The sequence below is a fragment of the Aphelocoma coerulescens genome, chromosome 1A (genome assembly GCF_041296385.1).
Source record: "Aphelocoma coerulescens isolate FSJ_1873_10779 chromosome 1A, UR_Acoe_1.0, whole genome shotgun sequence".
In the NCBI taxonomy this organism is placed as follows: domain Eukaryota; kingdom Metazoa; phylum Chordata; class Aves; order Passeriformes; family Corvidae; genus Aphelocoma; species Aphelocoma coerulescens.
Genome location: NC_091014.1, coordinates 25,165,600 through 25,191,622, shown reverse-complemented (window position 1 = coordinate 25,191,622; position 26,023 = coordinate 25,165,600). Strand labels below are relative to the sequence as shown.

Here is a 26,023-nt window from a genome sequence, read left to right as displayed (position 1 = left end):
CAACCACCACAAAGAACAAGAGAACTCTCCCCACCTGTCAATTCCATGTACCCAGTTTCAAGGGCCCAGCTGGACTCAGAGAAGTGGCTGTGCCTCCTCACTGCCATCAGCAATCAAGGCAGAACCCTGGAGCTACCACCAGGGTAAGTAATTCTTTTCACTCAGGAAGAAGCCCAAATTTGTACTGCTATTGAAAGCTACCAATGAAAGGGCACTATCTCTGTCGGACAGAGCATAGAGAACAGGATTCCACAAAGGCATTAGCAGGATGCCTCACCTCCTCCCCATCTCCACACCTGCAACTTCAGTCACTTCTTTTCTGAGCACTCTCCCCCCTCCAAGGACAAAGCTGAACCTGTAGGTCTGGCCATGACAGCTGGAAGGTGCAAAACCCCTTCAAGCACGAACAGTGGGAAAAGCAGACCAGCGGACAGAGATAGCCCCAGGCACTGCAAAATGGAAATCTACCTTGGGAAGGCTCCTGATTTAGGGACCTGCTGGCACATCACACACCATGAGAGCACTCCTGCCCAACCACATTCCCATCTCCCACTGCCCTTCGGCACAGGCACAAGGACAGCGCTAACACACAGAATCAAGCACCAAAGCCAGACACTTAAAAATAATGGCCACAACCAAAGTCTCCATAGTCTCCATAGAGACACACATCAGAAAGTCACTCACTTGCAAAAACAGATTGACTTCCTGTAGTTTTTGTCTTATTTCTTGGCCTGCTCGTTCATCAACCTCTCTTTTATACTGTTCTATTTGGTTGTGATCCACCATGTTAGTCTGCAAGTGATGTTGGAGTTTTGCCACCTCTTCTGTCAGCTGGCATTTGCTCTTCTCCAGTTTTTCACAGTTCCCATGCAGGGTAGACAGCTCTTCTCGCAAATCTCGATTTTGTGCTTCTAGCTGCATGCTTTTTTTAGACTCTGTGTCCAGTTGCTGGGAAAGTTCAGCAACCTGTACACAGGGAAAAAAAAAGAAACTCAGAGGGATATAAAGGCAGTGAATTTTGTTAAAATTGCTGAAGAGGTTTTCCATGGAGCCTGTATTTATCATCTGCATACTCAATATCAGAAACTAAGTGTAACCAGGCTCTTCTTTTCCAACAAGATCAACTTTCAAATCACTTGTGAGAGGATGGGAAGCTGAGGAATCCTTTTGCAGTTCTTCATGCAAAAACGCTGTAAGCTTCTGGACTAAAAATAAGTCAGTGCAAAGGCAGTAACTGCTTCTGCAATGAGGCCTTCTAAAAGCCAAGCACAGCTCTGAAAGGCGGCTTCTCTAGCAACGAATCTGAGTGCCGAGCGGAGAAGTATATCAAGGTTACATGCTACTCTGAACAGCCAGAGCAGCCTCAAAAACATCTCTGGCAACAATACTGCTGGGTCCCCATGCCAAGATGGGCTGAAACAGCCACCTGTGAAGAGTAAGTTACAGCACTTCTCCTACGTCACCTCTCCTCATTGTACCCTGCACAGCAACAACGCTCTTCAGAAAAAGAAAGTCTCAACTGCCTCTGGCTGAACTCGTGCCTGAGACAGGGCTCAAGGGTTCTTCTTGCTGTGCGAGCAACAGCAGCGTTCCTCTCCTCTCTTCCAGAGAAGGAATCTGTCTGTCAGACCTAGGTGACGCTGCCACAGCCTCACACTGCAGCCAGGCCTGAGCTGAGGCCTGCTGCTCTCAGCCCTGACCCTCACCCATGGGTGTGATGTCCTGGTAGGACGGCAGAACTGCCCTTCCCTAAGGCCCGGCCTGGGGATCTGCACTCTTGGCTGACCCTGCCTGCTGTCACCGGACCTGTTCTGCTCTCCTTGGTGAGCGCCTGCGGGATGGCTCCCTGGCCCGTGAGGTCACGGACCCTGCCAGCCTTGCTGCCACTCTTGGCTTGCCCTTCCTCTGCAGGACAGTCTGCCCTTCCTGTGCCACTGCAGATGCTGCTTTGCACTTCAGGATTGCATCTTTACCCATAATGACAACTACATCAGTATTAAGTTATAGTCACCTACTTCTCTAACAGTAGAAAATCATTGAGAAAGGTCAGTCAAATCCAAAATACAGCCAAGGAAAAAAGGCATCAACATGACAAGAAATACAAGAAAAGCTTCACACAGGTTTGAAAAGAAATAACACCACAACCAAACAAACCCCAAATTAAGCAGAGCTCACCTTTGTTCTCAATCTATCAACTTCACTGACCATTTCAGAATATCTGCTCTTCATTTCTCCCTTCAAATTAAGCTGTGACTCCACTTCTCTCTCCTCATACATCCTTATTTTCTTCGTAGCTCTACTGAGAAGTCTCCTCAACCTAAACAGCAAATCAGTGCATAAAACAATGAAACACAGGAATAAGCAACCTTTTCCATATGCTCTCAAGTAAGGAGTGCACACATAGCTTTCTTCATCTTTAACATTGTCATGGGTTAGCCACTACAAACAAACTTGATAGTACCAGGAATTGCTGAGAAAAAACCTGCTTTTCCTGTGCCACCAATCACCTGGAGCATCCAAATTTCAGCTGAAAAGATGAACAGAAGACCTCCTTCCCCAGCCCTGAAGAACTGCAGGGCAACCTGGATTGGCATTCCTTTTGCAGCTGTAAGTAAGTATAGCCTCATGCACAGACTAACGTGAGAGGGGACTAACGTGAGACTTCTACTTGTTCACAGAGTACATATACCTATTCCTGAAGTTCAATAAAACTGGACTTCTATTCAGGGATATCTCTTCACCATATCAAAAAGCCGTACCTCTTGAAGTCTTTCTGCAGTTCTAAGTTTCTTCTCATTTCTTGGTCCAGACGGAGTTCAACTGGGCGCTTCAACTCTACCAGTTTCTTCACTTTCTTTCTTTCACTCTCACACTTTCAAAACAGAAAAGACACATGACACACATAAAACGTAAGAACGATTGCTGGGTGCAATATATGTCTCTAGCATTCTCCACAGAGAAGCTGCAGTCCATCTTCATCTGTTAGCCAGTTCCACTTTAAATTTCACAGCAAACAGGCCAATACTGAAGAACAAAACCAGACGTCTCCACTGAAACGAAGGTGGAAAAGATGCTGGACTACTTTCAGGAGTTCTCAACTCATAGCAAGGATTATGTAGGTATGCTTATCATGGGAGAATACAGATCAATCTACAGCTTTTATAGGATCTTTATTGACCAGCAGGCAGAGGAACTTGATCTTTGGGAATTTTTCAACATCTTACTCCCTTCTGCCATTACCTCCACCTCTTCTTTGTGGCTATTTACCTATGCGGTAGCTGCTTTGCACTTCCTTTACTCCTCTATGGAAGAGGAGGGAAAGACTGCCCCTCTGAAACTGTCAGTTATTTCTTGTTTCCCAAGTACTAGTTCATTTCCCCAGAATTCCTTCACTATGTTTTTCTGCAAGGCTTTTAAGCATCCACTATCCTGAAAACATGCTGCTGCTCCTCCATGCACTGCACTGGAAAAATGAAATACATCAACCCTGCCCAGAAAACAAGGGGTCAGAAGATGGCCAGAAGGAATCCAACAAAGAACTGGGGAACTGTAGACCTGCTTGGTGTGCTTAACTGATACAAACCATACTGGGAACTCTTTCAAACAGAATCACTCCAGAATTACGCAAGATATCCAGACAGCTTTCATTTGCTTCCTGGATGATCCACAAATCACAATATATCCAGAGCCTGAATGGCAGGGGTAATAAGAAAATGCTCTTTACGTAAGAACTTGACCAAAAGGTTAACATGGTTCTCCCAGGTACTGCCTTAGGTCTCTGGAGAATTTTCTGGATTTACCTGCTCAAAGAGGTCTGCCTTTTCCCTGTCAAGTTGAGCAACACGCTCCTCAAGGTTGGATCTTGACTTAAATTGCTCTTCCCACATGCTCTGAAAGTCCTTTGATGTCAGAGCCAGCACATTCTGCTTTTGCACCTGTAAAAGCAACAGTGTCAGAAGAAGAAACTAAGGTGACCGTAAAGAAAACGCTGCAATAGAAGACTGTAACTTAAATGGAAACTCCTCTCCCCAGCAAAGGTCTGTGGTAATGTTAATGTGTAATGTAAAACACAGCTTGGGAAACATAACTAAGAAGAGAAATTGAAGATGTAAAAGCAATGAATGCTACGGGGTGACGAGATGAGGTTGCAGCTTTGGGGAATAACAAACATACGCACAAAATTACCCTGCAGCTTTCTTCCAAAGGTTCTCCAGAATTCATGACATACTTTATAATGTAACAATTTCTAGTGCCCACCACAGAAAATACCCTGCCCTCATGACTTCTGTAACAGCTGCACATCTCTTGAGAGCAAGGAAATGTTTTGAAATTGACAATGGTATTGATGGTTCTACCTAAAGGGACAAAGACTTGCCTAAAGGATGCATTTGAGTTGAATAGAACTTGCTGATTCAGTTCAAGTATAAAGACTGAAAGTTGACTAGATGCTTTTAGTGTCATCTTTTAAGGAAAAAAAAAAAAGAAAATTACAAAAGCAAAGAAGGTAAAAAGAGATGTCTACTGGCTACAAAAAGTCACAAAACACTTAGCACAAAGTCTTAGATAAAAAGAATCCTTAGGGTGCATGACTTTCTCAAGTGTCCTTACAGAGGAGGTAAAACACTGGGTCTTATGACAAAAATTGACATGGCCTCAAGACAAGCTCTGACAAAACTGCAAAGATAATACAGATCTCTCAAGTCTGGTCTCCTCTCTCAGCTTTCAACCACAGATCTCCAGATGTCCACAACATCCACTCTATCAGCCATCTGCTATGGTTTAACCCTGGTAGGCAGCTAAGCATTACACAACCACTTGCTCACTCCCTGCAGGTGGGATGAGGAAGAGAATTCATCAGATGAATCACACTGATGGACACAAGTATCTTGCACACCACAACACAGATACAAACCACAGCAGCAGCACAGAAATTAGGAAATTTACAGCCTTTTCCCTTGAAGGTGCCTTGCCCTAAAACCAGATGGGTATTTAAGAGCTGTGTGCTTACACAGCCCACATGATCTTTTCATCAATTACCTACACACAAAAAATTCAAAGACTAAAGCAGTCATTCACAGAAGCTTGTCATGTACCTGTTTGTGGTGGTCCTCTGCAGCTGCCTGTGCTGTCTGTAAGCTCGTTATCAAGTCTTCCAGGCGGTTATGAACCTATAGAAGCATTACAAAAAGCAAGAAGGCACACCATGACTTTCTAGATTGAAGTTACACCTCACTGACAAAAATAAGTATTGCATAGAACCTCTTCACCACTTTATTCCTACACTATTTACACCCAACCAACAATGATCAAAATGGCCTTAGTTTGATGTCACTGTAAAATTGTTAGCAATCATCACCTCTGCCACATGGCGCAGAGAGAGAGAGAAAAGACCATTAGGGATACAAAGAATCTTCAGTGAAAACAGGCAGGAGTAGCTTTTCTCATCCCCAGTACCCTTGAAAATCATGCCCTATTAATCAAAGCGGAAGGATTTGTGACTGCCTTCCCACTTCTCTTGACAATATCAGTACATCACAAAGTTCAACTATCACATGTAGTGATTTTCAAAATACCTTCAGCTATAACTGAGAACTACAGTCGTAACAAGAACCCTAAATCACTGGCTACAACACAAATACAGCAACAACAACAAAATCTCTGAATTCAGGTCACAGAGCTAAAATTAACTGCTGTGTAGAAGCAGTGGTAAATTCCAAGGCTCACACTGAGTTTTGCAGATACCACAGGCAGTCCCCTTCACTGTTTCATGAGAACAAACACACAGCAAGTAGCCAAAGGAAAAGCAATTCTGCACAGCAAAAGCTCTGGGACGTGTAATTTTTGTTTCAGTCTGATGATGTCAGCCAGGTGTCTGGCACAAAGGGCTTGTCATCAATATACCCTGTGGAATTTCCACAAGTTAACTTGATGACCACCTTAAATGAAAGACATTGCAGTCCCCAAAGAAGCATCTGATGTTATGAAGGGTCTAAAGCAGACAATAGTTACACCACAGTATTGCTTTCAAATCCTTACCTTTTAGAGTGTTTGACTTGCTATAGCACAGGAAAACTTTCAAAACCAGATGGCTAGGAAGTAGAGCAGGCTGCTTTTTGAGCAGCATCTATTCAGAAATATGCAAGAATGAGCTCCCCTAGGCTCTCCAGGAAAACCTCATCTTAAAATTTTCCCATAGAAACAGGTAACTAGGCTCAGGAGTCTCCAAAAGAAGAAATTTATGAGCAGCTTACTGAGGCAGAGGCTTGCAGGTCTCTCTGCAGGGCTTCAATCCTGTTGCTTTGTTGCTGGACAGTGGCTTCCAATCTGGTGTTTTCAATTTCAAGGCTTAAAAAGAAATACAGGTCTTACTATAAAAATCTGCCAGAGCACCAATTCCAAAAGAACAGTGCAAAATATTCAAAATCAAGAGCATCCTTCAAAATCATAATAATTTGCTCTGATGCAACAAGGCTATGTATCTATCCAGTGTTTTCCACCCAATCCCTGCAAGCAACAGACACTTCACCCCACTGTGTTGTTCTCTTACTGTTGCACATGTTCTTCCAGTTGTTTTATAGTAGTGTTAGTCTCAGAAGATGCCAACAGCTGGTCCTGCAGTTTCTGGGCAGAAGCTGTTGCTTCTCTTTCCTTGTTATCCAAGGCAGTCCTCAAGTCACAAACACAACGCTCTGACTGAAGAAACTTTTGTTCCGTCTCCTGCAACTGTAAAATCACAGGAAGAATCCACAGTTGTCAGGTGAGCTTTTGTACAGAGGAGTCAGCTGCTGCCGGAGGATTCACGTGCTGCAGGTATCTGCCCATAGATACTGGAATCTCTGCCCAAGAACTGTAATCATCTCAAGTACCTTCACAGCTTTGCTTCTACCCTCATCCTCTACAGTGGCCTCTCCCATCCCTCCATGGACTTCCTAGAGCACAGTTCTAAGCACTGACACTGCCCCTCTGACCCTTTTGGTGACTTAGGAAGCTCTTTTATTCACTTGTTTGCTCCTCCATGAAAACATGAATTAAGAAGTTCATCTGTCTCTAGTGACTTCACAAGTCTCTCATAAGGATCAGATTTTAAATTATTTTTCTTTTAGAACTCCAAGGCCTCTATACCTCAGTTCTTGGAAAAACACTGTGAAAGGTGGTCCCTAACTCAGAAATAGCTTATACTTCCCTTGTAGGAAAACCATTTAAGGGTGGCAAATTATAGCAGGGCCAAAGAAGCGGGGAAAATGCAGAATAAGTTACAAAAGCATCCAGAATTTGACATGTTACCTGGTGGCAGGACAGGGTAGGGGAAGTGGGGGCAGGGGGAAAGCAGGACAGCATAAAAATGTCCAAAACACAGCAGTCCAGTACTTCTACTGTTCTTCAGAAATCAGACAATCTGCTTGGCTAAACCAAAGGCAACAAGCTATAGACACACCAATTTATTGTGTAAAGCACCTTCAGAAATAAAAAAAATTGTCCAAGTATGGGCATAATGTCTACATGTCAAAGACACGGACACCAAGTTTATAAAACAATGCAATTGATTCACATATCATTAAATCTATCCTGTTGACTTTTTCCTGGCGTTTTAGGACAACATCCAGTCCTACTTTTATTAGCCACCCTAAGACTATTCATGTAATTACATGATGTACCTTGGTTTTAGCCTTTTCCAATTCCTTTTGCAAGCGCAGCTTATCTTCCTCCAGGTCACTGCGGTAGCGCGTAGTAACTTCGAGTGAAGCTTCTGACATAGATTGCTTTTTAAGAGCATCAGCAAGCTCCTGCTGCAGCTGTCTGATCATGCCCTAACGAAACAATTAAATGAGCATGAATATAGTTGTAAGAACATGAAAAATGCCTTTACTTTGACTTTATTTGATTATACAATTAGACCTGTCTTTTTAAGGGAGATTAAACAAAATGAGTAAGGCCATTTTAAAGTCATTGCTCTATCTGAAATTGGCCAAAATACTCTATCATTGCAGAATACCCTACGTACTCCTAGGAACACAAATAATGATGCATTCTCCAGGCAGACCCCTTAGAGCCCCCAGAATATACATAAATTAACACCTAGACACTATAATACTCTTCAATTTTGATAGGAACTTACAAAGAAGCAATGTTTTTCCTCTGTAGGAACTTATTTTAAGTCCATCTCACACAATTCACTCATCTCCATCTTCATTTCTCAACTGTCCCATATTGGATCAAGTCTTCCTTTTATATCACTCTTACTTGTGTCATCAGTGCAATACTTTAAAAAAATCATCAAATACCTAAACCAATTCTACAGGGCAAAAAATGGACTAAGGAAAAGAGATGAAAAAAGTTCTAGAGAAGAATCACCTTTCTTGATCAAAGCAGACGTGGATACCTTTTTCTGCTCTCTACTCAGATCTGAACAGTAACATCCCATGTATCAAAATCTGACCCAATTTCAAGAGAAACACAACAAACCAGAACAAAACATCATTATCTAGTCCCTTGCATATAGCTTGTACCTGGTACACTTTAGAAACACAAAATAATTTCAAGAACTGGAAAACTTTAAATTGCTCTAAGTCTGTAATTTACCTCTCTCTCGATTTTGTCAGTCTCATACTTGAAGACTTGTTCTCTTAAATCAATACACTTGGAATTTAATTCCTTGTTTCTCTCTTCTACTAGGTAAACTTGCTTTTCAGTATCAGCCCTGAGTTTGTTGAAAATATCATTAAACCGATCTTGCACATCATTCACTACTTTTTCTTTGATGATCCCCTTGTTCTGCAGATCTTCCAGCTGCTGACGGAGCAAAAGGTTTTCGCTCTGGAGCTGGGCCAATCGTTCCTGCATGGATTCCTGCTTTATTACAAGTTTGTTTACTTGGTCTTTCTCCAGTTGTCGAGCATGATCGTATTCCTTTGCCTGACACTGAGTTTGACTTAATTCTTTTTGTGTCATTTCTAAAAGCAATGTTTTTTCTCTGAGCGTTTGTCTTAACTGGTGAAGCTCATTTTCTAGACTATTAGCTTTGCTTTCAGCTTTACTCAGCTGCTGAGACAAGCTCTTGCTGGCTTCTCGCACATCTGAGAGGTCATGGTGGAGCTTGTCTTGCAAACGAAGCCATTCGTCACGTTCTCTCTGAAATGTTCGTTCAACATCACTTTTTGCTGACTGGTGACGTTCAAGTTCTTGAACAGCAGTGTTCAAGCGGGAACGAAATGATTCAATTTCTGTCTCTAGTCTGTCTTTGCTTTCTTTTGTCTGCTCAAGTTTGGAAGTTAGCATTGCGGATTCTGTCTTTAGTAAGTTCAGCTGTCCATTGTACTGAAAAACTGTTTGTGTTAAAGCTTCCTCATTCAGTTTAAGTTCCTTTTTGAGATCTTCGTTTTTTTCTTTCAAGGTCTCATTTTCCTCTAAAAATTTTCCTTCTTCCTCCTGGTGCCTAAGTCTTATTTGATCAAGTTCTAGTCTTAGCATGGCAATCTCATCTTGCAGTAACTGATTTTTGTACAACAGATCCTTTTCTCTCTCAGTGTCGGATTCCTGAATGACAAGAGAACATGAATAATTATCCAGGTGGGAAATAAATCTACAAAACCACTTCAGTGTTAAACTGCATTTTAACGTTTCTAACACTGCAACATGACTTCAAAAATGGAAGTGATGTTTCAGATAAGACACAAGCTGATCTATGAACCAGTGCATGTGTCCAACATATGCATAGAATGAAAGTGTAATGTATCCATAAATAAACAGGCCAAATATACAATGTCTTTTTTTTGCCATAAACCAGCAACAAAATAATAAAATTATTTTAAATATTTCAGGTATAAAGGTTTTAAAATGACAGTGCTTGCTTGTGTGTGCATGCCTTTAAAATATTCCCTTTCAGGTTAATTTAGCTGTGTTACTGATCTGGTAAAATCTATGCTTACCACAGGTAAAATCTCTGTTTACCAGGCTAAAAAGTGTATTTTCCTTTTTAAATGTCTTCTTGACACTTTTTTTTAGTATTACTGAAAGTTAGCTATACAGCTGAATCACCCCTGGAATGCAAGAGTCTTGTACAGTGCGTGTTTATTATACAAATTTTTTTCCATGTAACATATTCCCCCTATATTTCTTGGGCAGCACAGCCAAGAACAAATAGTTTTTCCAAGAATTTCACATTCTTAGTAAATTCAGTAAACTTTTCAAGACTTTTTTTTTAAATGCAGTGCTCACGATTGTTTATTCTAACTAGTATCGAGAGTTTAATTCATTGTTGATCTTCCTTCATAAGATTTTAATATGTCGAGGTGAAAAAGAACTTTGTATTTCAAGTAACTAAGTTTGATAAGGGAATAAATAATTTAAAAACTCCCAAGGAATGGGAGCAGAGTGAGTGTCAAACAACTTCCTTCCTGGTCAGTCTGGATGTAGGTAGCTAGGTGTTTCACTGCTAGAAACCTCAGAAAGTGAAGATAAAATGCTGAGGAAATAAAAACAAGACAGTTTAAAAAACGGCGTAAACAGTGTTTTCTTTTAGTTTTCCACCTGTACATGCAGTTCAAGTACATACAGTACTGATACTGCTTTCCAGAACTTTTAAAGACCTTTTTAAAGACATAAAGGAAAACAGAAGAGGTATTTGCACAGTAAAATTACACTGGTAAACTGTAAATAATCCATCAAGAAGCAGAAAAAAATATTTAAGTTTTATTATGACTTTAGAACAAACATGGTGAAATTTAATTAATTAGAAAAAAATCCGCTTACATCTGAACTTTTTCCTATAGTTCTTCTTGTCTCTTCTTCTAGTTCTTTTTGTCTCCAAAGGTGGTTGTTCAAAATGCCTTCTTGCAGGGCTCTGGCACTCTTTTCCTGAGAGAGCTGTCTCTGTGTTTCATCACGCTCGTCTTCAACCTACAGTAATACAATTAAACTACTTGCACCTTCAGAAAAATCAAAGCTAGCAACATCTTCCCACTCTCCCTTTTATTCTTCTAAGTATTTTTGCTTTCCACAGTTATGATAATCCATCTATAAATTTTAATTTTCTTCTGAAAAATTAAGAAGAGATATAGAATGCTTTGTAATAATTTAGAAAAATAACTCAAAGCCAGGCTTTGAAATACAAACGAAAAGAAAAGGGAACAGACTACTTGGAAACCAACTGTTTTCAAAATCTGGCAATAGTTACCCAATGCCTCTTCCATTAACAAAGTATCTTTCAAGTGTTTAAGCCATTATCTAACATACCTGTTTGAAGAGCTTTCTCAGTGTTACTAACTCCATTTCTAAATTCCTTGATTGTAATTCAAGTTGCTGTTTCTCCTCCATCTCTTTACAATATTGCTCTTCTTTCCTTCTGAGTTTTTCTCTTGTTTTCTCATATAGTGTTTCTACTCTGAGCCTCTTTTCTTCTTCTTGTTTCAAAGTAAATCTGGGATTTAGCAGAACAGTTGAGAAACTAAAGCACTGATACAAAAAATTAGATATTCCACACCATGAACTTGCAGAGACAACTCAAACCATAAAAATGTTAAATATTTTCAGATTTTATATTTTTACTCTAACTTTTAACTTTTTAAAGAATTCTAACTTCTTTACCCATGGTATCAGTTTTACAATATATGGAAATAAACCATTGAGTGCTTAATCACTTTCAAGTTTATCTAGGTAAACATACTGAGGCATGCACATTTCTGTTACTTTTAAAGAAGTCATCTTCATATTACAGACACTTCGATCAAGAGGAGTTTGTTGCTCATCAATCAAAGCAACATAAACTTTTGACTATGATTAATTTACATTTCCTTAATATGATGAGCATTGCCTGCATATTATGGGTTCAGTGACTGCAAGTAATGCTGATGAAGCAGCACATCACTTACCTCTCTGACAGACCCACCAATTTTTTAACAAGCCTTTTGTAAGTCTTAAACAACTGCTGACCACAGGAAAAGCACACAGTTTCTATTTACTCAAGAATGAAGTCAATTTTCAAAAATATATTTAGAAATGCAGAGGGTTTAAGTTTAATGTGATTAAAAATAGTTTTAAACCTCTAAGGATCTACATCTGGAAGAAACAACAGCAATCTGATTTTGAAGATTATCTATAGAGAAACCCTTAGCGAGTATCAACTTCTTTACTAACTGACACAAGTAGCAATAACCACCAACACAGTAAGAAGTGGTCCATGGCGTGCCCACAGTACCCAAACAAAAAAAGCACTTTTGTGTTTCACGATTATTTTGAGTATTTTTTCCTAATATCCTTGCGACAGTCAACAAGAAAAAAAAAATATTTACATAAAAGTATTAACATAAGGACAGTGCTGGCAAGTGAAAATCTGCTTTAGAAATTCTGCAAAAACAAGTATCAGCAACCACTAATAAATCGTTTGAAAGATTGACAGTAACATTTGTATTTCAATGGTTTATATTGCAAGGAAGAAAGCTTTACAAATAATTTTTAGGGTAATTTCACCAAAAAATAGCTTCTGTAAGTGTAAGGCTAACATTGCTTTCATAATTTATTAAAAATGAAAATATTAATTATTCACAATTGATAGATACTTGAGAATTTTGAAAATGGTGGCTGAGGTAAAGCTGATTTTCTTCACATGGGGCTGTGTTTTGAATTTGTGCTGAAAACAATTGATAATATAGATGGTTTTGTTATTGCTGAGCAACATTTGCACAGCAACAAGGCATTTTCTGCTTCTCCTACCACCCTGCCAGGGGCTGTGGGTGCACAAGAAGCTGGGAGGGGAGACAGCTAGGACAGGTGACCCAACTGACACAAGGGATTTTCCAGACCATATGACATCATGCTCAGTATATATAGTGGCAGGAAGAAGGAGGATGGGGGGGACGTTCAGAGTGATGGCATTTGTCTTCCCATGTAACTGTTACATGTGATGGACTCCTGCTCTCCTGCGGATTGATGAACACCTGCCTGCCAATGGGCAGGGGTGAATGGATTCCTTGTTTTGTTTCACTTCTGTGCGTGGCCTTTGATTTCCCTATTACAGTGTCTTTATTTCAGCCCACGAGCTTTCTCAGTTTTACCATTCTGATTCTCTTCTTGCCATCCCACTGGTGGGGAAGTGAGTGAGCAGCTGCGCGGGGTGCAATTGCCAGCTGGGCTTAAACCATGACAAACTGCTAAGTCCAATTCAGGCCAAGCTGGGAATAGCCTTGTCTTCCTCACAAATCCTCTTCCACGGACCAGGAGGCACAACTCAAAGCTCACTTCCCTCAGCCTCTCCTCACAGGGCTGGTGTTCCTGCTCCCTGACCAGCTTGCTAGCCCTTTGCTGAACTCACACATATCAATTAAGATCCCTCTTGTACTAGCCCAGAAACTGGACACAGTGCTCTAGATGTGGTTCAGTAAGTGCTGAGTAGGGGCAGATAATCACTCCCTTCCATCTCCTGATCTGCTGCCATTGGCCTTCTCAGCTGCCAGCTCACACTGGTTCACATTCATCTTGCTCTCTGGCAAGACCACCAAGGTCTTCTCAGCAAGCTCCCTGGCCAGGCCATCCCCAGGATATCTTCACAACAAGATCTTCCTTCCCAAGAGTAAGGCTTTGCATTTGTTCTTGCTGAATTCCCTATGGCGTGTACTAGCTACTCCTGAAGTGACATAAACAGAGGTTAAAAACCTCACATCATCCAAGCCTAGCTCAGGATTAAGGAAAAAGAGGCAACCCTGAATTTGACTTTTCAAATAAGCAAACATGAAAGCAAATAAGCACTTGCTGCTTCTCTAAACACTTCTGAGTTGCACTCTGTGGAGTTACCTGAATTTCTAATATTATACACCAACAGAAATTGCAAAGACAAAACCATACACATCTCATAAATCATCTCTCTTGTAAGTCTCATTTTCCCATACAAACTCTCTTATTCTCTTCTCTTGCTATTAAAAAAAAGTGAAAACAACATCCAGACAATTTTAGATGGTGCTAATATCCAGATGGTTTTTTTTCACCTGACATTACATGCTTTCTTTATAGCATGACTTGCCCATGGGACTCAAAATACACAAAATCAAAAGACTAGAAGCTTCTCCACCACATGTATCACCAGCACCTTCTGGAACATTAACACTGACAAGGTAACACACTATCAGAACACAAGATTACATACTTAAGACTTTGGATATCACTTTTCCATTCCACTTCTTGATGAGCCAATATGGATTTCAAATCTTGAGTCTCTTCCGCTCTTAATTTTGATTCCTCCTTTTCACTTTCCAATTTTCTTACTTCTCTGCAGACTGCTGCATACCGATTTTTTTCATGCTCTATTATTTGTTCATATTTAAGAAGTATGCTTTGAATTTTCAGTAAAATAGCAGAACCTATTTTGAGATAGAAAAGACAAAGCTGCACACATGCATAAATACTTTCTAATGTGTAAATTATTTGATTTGTTGTAGGTGATAAAAGTTTTGGTAGTGGGAAGACTGAAGGCAGTGGGAGTTCTGTGTGAGAAGAGGCCAGGGGTTGCCCCATGCCAGACAGAGACAATGGACCCACTGCAGGGCACAGCTGAGCATTTCAGTCATGCTGGTGGCACCTCAGAAAAATGTATTTAGGAGAAGACAAAACCACCACTCAGGCAAAGGAAAAGGAAACAGATACAAAAACCAGCTCTGTATACACCCAGGTCAGTGACAAACGGGGCGGTGGGGAGGTGGAACCTTAGGTATAAATAAACTAAGATACCTAGGAGTGCATACAAAGAAACCACGTTTTAAAAGAGCAACTTGTAACATCTGAGGAAAAAGTGACTTTAGAACATACCTGTATGATCCACAGGAAGCTGTTCTAAGAGCAACATAGCCTCTTTGTAGGTGGATGTTGGTAATTCGACATCCTCTGAAGTCGTGTCAGATGAGTGAGTCAAATCAAGGTCATCAGTTCCATCCATTTGTACGCCAACCTACAAACAATATAGTATTTTCTGTATACTACTATGTAATATTACAGATGCATGAATGACTCATTCTCTCATTCACATTCCATATCTGATTGATCCCATCCAAGCAATTAAAAGCTGATAAAACTATTTATCAAGAAACTAATTTTATAGTACCTTGTTTTTTTCACTCGCTGTTTTTGCTGCAGGTCTGGAAAACAGAAATGTATTTCAGTTCTGGAATGTTTATCTTGCATTAAGAACAATATCTAAAGTTGTTCTGGAAACCTAATTTCAGTAGGGAATTAAAGTAAAATTTAATACAAGAAATATTTTAGATGTAGATGAATACTTGAAAAAAACTGTCTATCATCATTATTGGAAGATTTTTTTTCCCACAAGATAGTAAGCAAAAAGTTGAATTAACTGTTCATTCAAAGTAATAGGAATCATACAGCTACAGACATGGAGATACACAGATACATAGTTATGTGCATTCCTTGTTTAATACTAGAGGTTTAGCTCTGTTCAGTATTGAGACTCTTTCCCTCACAAGTCAAAGAACCGTAATTTTGGATTCTCTAGTGTAGTTAAGGCTGACTGGGATGGAGTTCATTTTCTTCAGAGCAGCCCACACAACGGTGTGTGTTAGATTTCTCACCAAAACAGTGCTGACAACACACCGGTGTTTTAGCTATTGCTGAACAGTGCTTGTACCCTGTCAACAATTTCTGTTTCTCATTTTTCCCCCTACAGTTAAGTTTGAGGTAGGCAAGAAGTCAGGAGGACATACAGCTGAAGAAGAAATAATAAAAAGAAAAAAACCCAAACCCTAAGATGCATGCGATGAAATAGCAACTTTGTTCTTCTGTAAGTCTCTCCTCTGCCCTTTTCAATATACAAAATATATGTTTACATATACACTGACCTTTGGCTAATTTTTTGGCATTTGTGCATATTGTCTGAATCGTGAACTTGGCTAAGATGTTCAAAGCACATTAAGCAAAAATGATGTGTTTTGAAACACAGAAGGCATCAGGTCATATTGTCACATGAAGGAACAAAAACCACTGTACACATCAGGTTTACAAAGAATTTAGCTTTAGGTCAATTTTTATCATTAAGTAAGTTTTACTTGTAACATTCCTTATATTCAGTACCTTCCTTCCCCTTGAGATGTTTCACTGAAAGTGCTACTATCCAGTACTCGAAAAATATTCCCCCTGGAAGAGCACATCTGCTGATTAGCCTTCTGCTTTGAAGTCTGTCCTTTATTTTTCCTTGCAACTTCGGGATTCAGGGCAAATTCACTACATTAAATAGAAAGGAAAAAAAAATCACCGATTGAGTAACTTTACAGAAAACACTTCTTTGAAACAGACATACTTAGGATGATGTCCAGAAATAACTGAAATGAAAAATATCTCTGTTAAAACACAGACTTAACTCTTGAGAATTGTTGAGTATTTAAAAGTATTTAAAAAACCTTGCCCTAAGGAATGAGGGGGGAAAAATGGAACCTGAACTAGATTCAGGCAGTATCTTATATCCAGATCAGAGGAAGTATTAAGAGCAAAGATTCCTTTGAATGACAGAGAGAAAAACATTCCTGCTTACGATTACATAAAAATATCAATGCCTCCTTCAAACTTTTGAGATTCATTTGGTAGTATCTTTTCCCTCTGCCTAAAAAAATGTGGTTTTCTTAAATGTTTGTGAAGCAGTGGACTGTCAGTATGGCTTTCAGCATTAAAGAAATGGCTTCAACTAGTACAATACTAGAAAACCTAAAAGATACTTAAGGAATGCTACAAATAAGAATTTAAGATGTCTTTAGTTTAGACTTTCATTGGCATTTTAATAATTTCTGACCTCTCCTCACGTGAAAAATTCTTGTTGACTCTTTCTTCTGTAGTGTTTTCATCCTCCATTTTCAAACATTCATCCTTCCTTAGCGTAAGCTTTTCTTTCATTTGCTGATTAGTAATGTTACCCAGTGGTGTATTTAATTTATCAACAATTTCCTCTTTTGCCACTGTCTGCGTATTGAAACATCTTTCTTTGTTTTTTTCCTTCTCAACCTAGAAAAAAGGGTAAGTTTCACGTATTAGTCAGTATTTTCATAAAAGAGAAACACAATATCCAAGATCGAATAATTCAGAGTTTACCCCTGAAGAAGTGTAAAACGAAAAACTAAATATAGACAAGTATTTTCACAAAAACTGCATTACAGTGTATTGTCATTGAAAGTACTACAAATTCAGTCATGATTCTATGATGTAACAGAAACATAGTCCTTAGAAAGAAAACAACAGTGTATCTTAAAACAGGAACAACAAAAATGTAAAAGCATTACTGATGGATTAAAGAGTTAGAAGGACTGTACAACGTTAGTTGTAAAAACAGAAATAGAAAATCAGGTGCAAGTGTGCTTGGCTACTGCTTCCTCCCTGGAGGGTAGGTAGGGTGGCAGGGAAGAAGATTCCAAACCCACAAGTAGAAGTTCCACTCACAGCAAACAGGAATTTTAGTGAAGGGCAATGAAGACACATCATGCAGAAATCACAGCAAATGAAAATTTCAGTCAAGACCCTGTTCAGAAGCTATTTTCATTCTTTGTTTCAGAATTGGAACTGATTTAATTGTGTGCACTTCTTTTTATGTCAATGAAGTGATAACTCCTTACACTGGAACTGAGTGCCACATGCTGTTAAACAGGAACAATAGTGCATTCTGTGTTTTCTGAAAAAGGGGGGAAAGGCAACTCTCCGCTGCTCTCTTTATTGATAAGTATTGTATTTTCATTAAAACAATAACCAATTTGCACAAAGCATCTTCATTTAATGATGAATAGCTGAAGTGAACAGGACCATTGATATGGAGAAAGACTAAACAATAAGGAGTAGGAGGTGAACTACCTCTTTTTGCAGCTGTACCTTCTCTTTCTCCAAAGCCAGGAATACTGTTTGCAGTATTCCTACCTTACTCTTAAATCTCTCCATATCTCGTTTTAGCTCTTCATCAAGACTCGTTTCCAGCATGCCACGCGATTCCTGAGCATTAGCGAGAAGACTTTCAATTTCTGTTTCTCCTGTATTACTGGTGGTAAGGCAGTCCCTGGGAACATCATCATTAAATTCAGAGTAGCTTTTAAGTTGCATTTCTGTTACAGAATGTGCATTTTCATCACTTGTACAAACAGGTCTTATTTTAGGAAGAATATTAGGAATGTCGCCTAAAATACTTGATTTTAAGCTATGTCTCAGGGAGTAAGCAGGACCTTCCTCTTCATTTTTACTACTTCCATTAGCATTCTCTTCTGTTTCCATAGTAGGCATTTTCTTTTTCTCTCCTTTTGCCAGAGAAACCTTTCTGTTATCTATATTGTTAATGCCAGCTTCTTCATCTGTATTCCAGGTTTCGTCTACATTTGTCTTTAAGCTATTTTGATCAGGAAGAACACCATGACTTGGAAATACAATTTCCATTTTGGGTACTTTTCCACCTAGAGTAAGTTTAATATCTCCAAATTCACCTTCCCTTTTTAATTTATTACTTGATTCTGTCACAGGAGATGAAATAATATGAGAACTCTTCGATTCTTCACCAAAGCCATCTTCTGGTATTTCGTCCACAAGGGAAGTAGTTTTCCCAGCTTCATTTTCACCAAACAACTGCTTCAGCTCTGCTGTAATGTTTTTAAAATTTGTTTTCAATTCCCTTTTCTCATTTTCAACCCACATTCTTTCATATCTTTCTTCCCAAGGTTTTAGATTTAACTCCTTGTCAGCACTCTGCGATTCCTCATTTTCTGTTAGGGCTTCCTGACGTGAAACTTCTGCTTTGTCAGTCTGATTTTCATGTGCTGTTTTTTCTATCAAGTTGGTAGTTTCTAAAATATATTTATCCTTAAGTAAACAGGTACAGACAAGGAGGTCACCAAGAGAAAGGAAGTCACAGTTAATCTAGGTAATTTCTGTTGCAAACTCATCCTATTGTATAACAGAAATAACAGAAACATATAAAATAAACATATATATATACACATAAGAGAAATAAGCATCAAGGTATTTTGAAAGCAATTTTTATAATACAAATCAAGGGATAGTAAATTAAAGGTTCACTGACTCACCTTTTTCTTAAAAGTGAAAGACTTACTAGCTACTAGGACTTACTACAGACAAACAGTTTTTCTAGGATTGGAGTTGTCTAGACATTAGGGTTGCTTTTACCTTTAAGCCTGCCTGCTTTTTCTAACTGGTGGCCTTTGTTAGAAACTAATTTGTTGTTTCATGTTTTATTGCTTTAATACCATTTTTCTTTGGAACTGCCAATGTTTTCTCACCCTCCTTCCTCCATTATTTTCTACTGTCTGGCATTTTACAATCCCTTGCCAGCTAAACTAATACACTGTTAATGAACATGACAAGCTTTTTACTGTCCCCCACATGGAGACCTGGGCCTGTTTCTTCACCCAAGATACAGAAATGTTAAATTCCATTCCAAGCTCCGAAGAACAGCATTTATTAGGGAAACCTGTCCATTCCTTCCCTCATCCCAAAAGTCAGGAACCCAAACTTGTGTGAAAACCATACCACGCCTCACTCAACCCCACCCAGTCTCCTCATGTCCCTCACCCCATGCCCTGCTCCTCAACCGCTCTGACGGCTTCCGTCATGTGTCACACTTTTCCCAACATGCTCCCTCCCCATATGCTTCCTAGTGCCTTCCATACAGGCCTACAGCCCTAATCCCAATGGGCTGAGACCACCCAACTCCTCTCTCTCTTCTTGTTAGCCAGGCCCTTCTCTCTCTGCAAAAGCTCCTGCTTTCAGAACAGGGACAGAGCCCCTCAGCCAGCAACCATCTGTCCCAGCCTGTCCATTCCCCAAGCTCACTGCCCAACCCCTACCACCTTCCAGCAGGCCTAAGTTCCACGCTCTGCCTGTTAGTAATGACCATGTTCCTCTTTCATTGTACCTGGGTATGGGGTAGAAGTAAATTGCTCCACTGTCCCTTGAGGCACTAGAGAAGACTCCATACCCCTCTATCCAGCCCTCTCCCTCTCCTGTCGTAGGCCCAACACAAACAGGATGCCTACCTTATTCCTCTCTAAAATGCCCTCTGAAAAAAACATGTTCAAACGCTTACTAACATGGTCAAAGAAGTGTGTATTTTGCAGAGGCAGGGAAAGCATTGAGAAGGTCACAAAATTTGATTTTTTTTTGTTTCTTCTTCTCTTATAAAGGGGAAGACCAGGCATGCTTAATCAAACAGATCAGCATATTAAAGACAAATTTCCTTCTTTACTTGAATGTGCATTTTGCATATGGAAAAAAATGAATTTGACTGCACTGTTTCTCAGCACCGTGCAAAAGGAAAAACACTGAACAAAGTTTAAGCAAACCAGCTGGAAACAAATTAGTGTAACAGTATCCAACATAATTATAAGGATTTTTCTCCACCATAAGACAACTACATCCCGTTTTACTTCAGGCTGTTATACAACCTTTATCTACAGGACTCTCCAGAATTATTCATTTACTGGTAAGTTTCCTTTACTTTTTATGGGTATAATATATAATTCTTTGCTTTACAGTGTATAATACAATTTACTGATTCAGATTCTTAATTCAAAATATTTGGTGTTACATACCCACAGTCCATAGTTTTCAATGGCATCCTTAACATCTTCTTTTTCAGCTGCTGCTGATATATGGAAAGTAGATCCTGAGTACTCACCTACAGTGAGAAAACTGTATTTTGATAGCCAGCATGACCTAACACTACTTATTTGTATTTAGAGTGTATCTTGAATCATATTTTTGAGAAAAACTTTAACACAAAATAATGCATCCCCTCTAATTTGTGAGCTCTTAGGGACAAAAATTAGCATAAAATAGATTTAAGATGCATCTGTGTACATTGCTTTCTTCCAAGCATTTAAAGGAAATTTGCTGAAAATCACTATAAATGGTCACAAATAAACCAATCCTGTTTCTTAAAGGTGCATTATCTCTATCTCTCTCTTTAAAATGCTGAGTGCCATACAGTACCTAGTTACATGGCTCCAGCAACTGTAATTTTCCTATGAGCATATGTGCAGTGCACAAAAAATCATGAAAAAAATCACAGCTTTGAAATATTTTAAGGACCCAGCTTTACTCTATGCATTAAATAAATCTGTCTCTAGACATGGATATTCAAACTGCTGCCTCATCTGTTGCAGAAGACATGGATGGGAACTGAAAGACAGACTTATGTAATGTTGAGAATCAATCCATGATCTGAACATTTCGCTCATACTGTTGAAAACCGGATTCCACTCTTCCATCTCTCAGAATTTCTATATAATATGGGCAGGTCACAAACTTCTCAGACGCAGTCACTCAGTCTGGTAGCCTATCCTGAATCTCTGTTACACCAGAGAACTGGACTCCAGATAATCCCAGATACAATCTAGAAGCAGCAACTCACTGTCATTGTTCTTGTGGAAGGCACATTGTACACCTTCAAGTGACAAGTATTCAGAAAGAAACAAGTCTTAGCAACTCAAGTGTGCAATCTAAAAATAAGAGATGGAGGCTTTTCACTTTAATCACTCTGCACCTCCTGTCTTTCTCCATAATGCCATGGATTCTGCACAATAGCCTTTCTATACACAAAGTTTCACTGCTAAAGAGGGACACAATATCGTTCCTACAACAAAAGTGAGTAAGATGGAGAAAAATAGATAGATATAATCATAAAAATACAAAAGGGCACAACCTCACTTCTTGGCATTTTCTGCTTTAGGTGAGTACTTTTGCAAGCCTTCACTTCTTGAAGGGTTCTTAACATTTGATACAAGCTCAGAGTTACAACTTTTTATCTGAACTGGGAGTCCAGAGCTCCTCAGTCAGTCCTAAAGGTCTCCAGAGGTCAATTCTAACCCCAAGGTACACACTGTGAAGTAACAGCCTTTTCCTCCCACCTCACTGCTAGGTAAAATTTCTGACAATTTTTGTAGATTTGATTGTTGGGTATTTCAGCACAAGGCATTTCACAAGACACAACAGTCATTAGTGAGTTGACAGCACTAATTTCACAGGGTTGTTATGATGATCTCTTGATAACTCTGATGCATTTCAGATGGTCTGATAAACTAAAGACAACAATAACAGCAATAATTAGGGACTATCTAAGGATGATGTTCTACAAGGAGCACAGGCATTTTTTTCTTTTCCTTGTTGAAAAACAAGAGGAGCTTTAGACTTTACTCATGCTTATACATATCCCAATACCAAGCTGTTTGCTAGTGCAGAAGAAGGTTCCACCCAGCAGTAAAAACAGACAGATGTGCTGGTGATTGAGGAACATTTGTAGGTAGCACCACGGAAATTATACTAAATTATCACTACCAAGACTGCTGTAATCAAAAGCAACCCAAACTCCTATTTAGTCTTGCCCATCAGTGAAGTTCTCAACCACAGCTATGTTGAGTTTGAAGTCTCAGTCTTCAAATAAGATTTTAGGACCTTTGGAGCCCGTAAGATCTATTTCACATAGTGTTTAATCAATCTTGAAATTTCTGTGTAACAGGCACAGAACAAGGGAAAAGGCAGGAAAGACACAAGGCAACAATGTTCTTCCATCTTTAGGACTACCTGAAAAGGGGAGATGACCACATGTATGCTGGAAGAAGCCTGCCTCATGGAAGGGTAGACTACAGGAGGGAGCAAACATGTACAGGTGCATATTTCAGTAGTCCTGCTTCCAGACCACCTTGTTAGAACCATTAATTTAAAATTAGGAAAAGATTTACAATGTGTCTGTCCATGAAAGAACATTACAAAGAGACTGTTATGGATACCTTCAATATCCTCGACATCTTCTAAATCAAATTCCTGCAATAGATCTGCAAAACATAAACCAGATGCCTTAATAAATACTCCTAAGAGATTATGAAGCTAAACCTAGAACCACTTAAGGCAAATATTACCTGATTTCTGCTGCCTGTTTTTAGGAGACATTTCGCTCATTTCCAAAGCAGATATGGGAGTCTTCAGCTATGAAAGATAATTCAACGATAAAACACCAAATTCAAAGTAACTACGTACTATTTAATGAGCAGAATAAGTAGTCAGTCTGACACAAATACTTACCTGTGAATTGTTGGGTTTCTCCAAAAAGCCTGGAAGTGAAAAATGTTTTGGGAAATGTTATTTTATTTAATTGTGGGTACCTTTTACTCCATTCAACATCAGGAGTTTCTACAAGTGACTAAGTGTTAGTCACAAGCATTATTTCACCAGGAGTACAATACTGAATGTTCCATTTACCTCATCATGCAGCATGTGTCTTAGTATACAAGAAAAGAACAATGCATAATTCCCACCATGCACCTTGGATTTAAAAAATAATTATCACAGAACTAGGACAACTTAGGTGAAGCAATAAGGTCATGCTTGTTAACAGAAGAATATTAAAATGTTTAGTCTTTTTGAGGAGCTGAATCCTGCTTTCTAAAAGGATTATTTCAAAAGCCAAAGCTGGTCTACTGTAATGAATGATCATAAAAGAGCATTACGACTGCGATTATTCTACAAGTGCTTCATATTGAGGAGCATTTTCCTTTCCATTGATGGGGCTAAGAAAGCATGGGTGCAGACACAGAAGCCTCATATACGTCTAACAAGGTGAAATCAAGGCAGTATTCATCAGATTGTTATGGTTTAGCTTGCAGGGGAACAATAGAAACAAATGTTGTTTGGTTTTAATCTACATTTATAGCATAGTTCCAAATATTTTTTTTTGTCCAACATTAAATCATTTCCAAACCCACACAATCTACTGTCCCATCTATATTTCTCAAATCTTCTGCTTTAGTCATCTTACAGTTTGAGTCCTCTCACTAAATAAGTATATGAAAGAATACTTAGAAATATTAAGAATGGCTCCATGGCAAAAATTCTATATTCAAATAAAATTTGCTACATTTTATACTAAAAAAGAACCCAAACTAACATTAAAAAAAGAACAATATTCAATTTCACTAAACCTGATAGACCAGCAGTATGGAAAGAGCTTAGAAAGATTACCATAACCACCCTTTACCCTTTTTTCACACTAATGCTAAACCTGTCTTAGTGGAATTCTTATCTAAGCAGAATTCCATGACAAATAGTTAACAACTACATTTGAAGCTCCTGGAAACTTGTAAAGTTTTGCTCAAGATGCTCAAGAGACAGCGTCACAAACCACAGGCAGAAATCCTTGGCAAAATCCCCGGTACTTGTAGTCCTATTTTAGCTCCTAGGCAAAGCACAACATAAAGCTATCAAAATGCTATCAAGGGTTAAGCTAGGGGGGACAAAAGTGCTAAGCCAGATCATAGCTGTCTTCTGCTGCATTATCATCCAAAAATGTCAAATGTTGAGAAAGGTCAGTCCTAAAACACACTGTCATCGCTATGAAACAAGAACCCGAATCAAAAAAAGCCTAGATACTCGTCTGAAGAACACACATGAATGCAAATAACTTCCTTTACGAACTGGACAGCAAGTGCTGTGATTACTGGTGTTAATTAACAAACAGTAAGCTGGTATGGTTTGCACTCACACCATGACAGCATTTCTAAGAGACACTGATAAAAGTTTACTTTAGCCTATAAATGCTTACAGACAAACATTAGCCCACCAGGAAGTTACCATTGTCACTTTCCCCTGAAACAATCTGGGAGCATGCTCCATGTCTCTCTGCAGCTGGGAGCAGCACAACACATGATATTTTTCTTGGACTTTCAGAATCTGCCTGTGTAACCTAAAACACATGAATGAGAATTGGTACAAATTCATTTTCAACTCATTTCTATACAATAAGCTCCTGCTAAACCAATTCACATAGCATGGTACCAAGTATATTAGGGATACAAAAAACATTTTTTAAGGCCCTTGGCAAGAATGCATCAAGACATAGTATACTGGAAAATCATAGCAGTTGTGTTTGTTTTCAGACCTTGGGCAAACTGCCACACTGACAAACCTTGACAAACTCGACAACTACATACAAGAATTAACACGGTAACTCAAGATAAAGGTTGTGAACCAACAGCTGCAGGTCTGCAGTGGTCCAACATTTGTACTGAACTTGTATCTGGCATTCAAGTTGGTACTGCTATTCCCTAGGCTTATGTTCTGCAGTGGGGAATGAACACAGTGCTGCTCACAATTGTAAGAGCCATTTGGGTTGAACGAAGATTAGCAAGGCAGATCTTACAACCTCCTTAAAACTAACAACATTTGTACTTTTAAGAAGGGGATGGGACGAGCTCTTTTTCTCTCACAAGAACCAGAGGGACTTCGCTACAGACCCTGCTCATTGCCACAGACAGAAAGAATGAAAAAGGCAAACAAGGCCAGCATGTGTAGTGTCTCTGTTGAAGAAGACTTTGAAGAGGGCCAGAGTGCAGCTACAAAAGGTAGAGAGGATCTGTTCAGAAGCAGCGAGCCATCTCGGTTGTAGACCCCAAGAGCAATGGCCCACCAGGTCAGCAGACTAGGGCTGTATGGTGAAAAAGCAACACTCCTGCCAGCCTGTGAAAAGGTCAGAATATTTTAAGCAGGAAGGAACTTCACTGTTTCAGTACTACAGTAGAAACCAAACTCAAAGGCCAATTGCTGAGACTCAAGCCATTAGCTCAGCCTAACTTCATCCCAATCCTAACTGAGCAGCTGGTCTAGAGCACAAGTACTTCAAGGGCCCCCAGTTACAAACATATGGCAAAAGGAGGAAAAGAGGAAATAAGCCTTATCAACAGGAGGGTCCAAATCAGCTCCCAAGTGATTCTGGATCTTACTCCTACTCCCTGCAGTGGAAACCCTTGAGTCCTTCACAAAAAGTACCTCGGAATCCCAGGGAGATTCAGCATCTTCCTCTTGCTCTGCTCCCACTGTTGGAAGGGCACCTACAAAAAAGGTAAGAAGTGAGATGCTTGACTGTTTGTACCTCACTCTGCTTTCTCCCCATCAGTCAGGTCCTGCATCCAAAAATGCAGGTTCTACTGATGAGGACAAACTAAGAAGCAAGTTTTATTCAAGGATTTCTTCCCACCCAGACACATCATGTCCATTTCCA

At 39.4% G+C, this 26,023-nt stretch overlaps 1 protein-coding gene across 6 annotated transcripts in view; it reads right to left on the bottom strand.

The window, feature by feature from the left end:
- Positions 1 to 26,023, bottom strand: part of ANKRD26 (ankyrin repeat domain containing 26) — a 52,527-nt gene that overhangs the window by 8,991 nt on the left and 17,513 nt on the right. For 3 of the 6 annotated variants that reach the window (XM_068996774.1, XM_068996782.1, XM_068996803.1), the window contains exons 12-34: positions 25,792 to 25,853; positions 24,598 to 24,709; positions 23,053 to 23,081; positions 22,890 to 22,956; positions 22,761 to 22,805; positions 20,565 to 20,650; positions 17,827 to 18,816; positions 16,781 to 16,989; positions 16,069 to 16,218; positions 15,086 to 15,119; positions 14,794 to 14,932; positions 14,135 to 14,348; positions 11,233 to 11,416; positions 10,750 to 10,896; positions 8,581 to 9,534; positions 7,656 to 7,808; positions 6,548 to 6,723; positions 6,252 to 6,345; positions 5,094 to 5,168; positions 3,801 to 3,935; positions 2,760 to 2,872; positions 2,176 to 2,317; positions 685 to 966 (exon numbers count right to left, since the gene is read on the bottom strand). In XM_068996774.1, coding sequence (XP_068852875.1) covers positions 685 to 966; positions 2,176 to 2,317; positions 2,760 to 2,872; positions 3,801 to 3,935; positions 5,094 to 5,168; positions 6,252 to 6,345; positions 6,548 to 6,723; positions 7,656 to 7,808; positions 8,581 to 9,534; positions 10,750 to 10,896; positions 11,233 to 11,416; positions 14,135 to 14,348; positions 14,794 to 14,932; positions 15,086 to 15,119; positions 16,069 to 16,218; positions 16,781 to 16,989; positions 17,827 to 18,816; positions 20,565 to 20,650; positions 22,761 to 22,805; positions 22,890 to 22,956; positions 23,053 to 23,081; positions 24,598 to 24,709; positions 25,792 to 25,853 — 4,592 coding nt within the window. The remainder of the gene's footprint in view (positions 1 to 684; positions 967 to 2,175; positions 2,318 to 2,759; positions 2,873 to 3,800; positions 3,936 to 5,093; positions 5,169 to 6,251; positions 6,346 to 6,547; positions 6,724 to 7,655; positions 7,809 to 8,580; positions 9,535 to 10,749; positions 10,897 to 11,232; positions 11,417 to 14,134; positions 14,349 to 14,793; positions 14,933 to 15,085; positions 15,120 to 16,068; positions 16,219 to 16,780; positions 16,990 to 17,826; positions 18,817 to 20,564; positions 20,651 to 22,760; positions 22,806 to 22,889; positions 22,957 to 23,052; positions 23,082 to 24,597; positions 24,710 to 25,791; positions 25,854 to 26,023) is intronic. The other 3 variants (XM_068996790.1, XM_068996796.1, XM_068996812.1) reach the window with 3 other exon arrangements.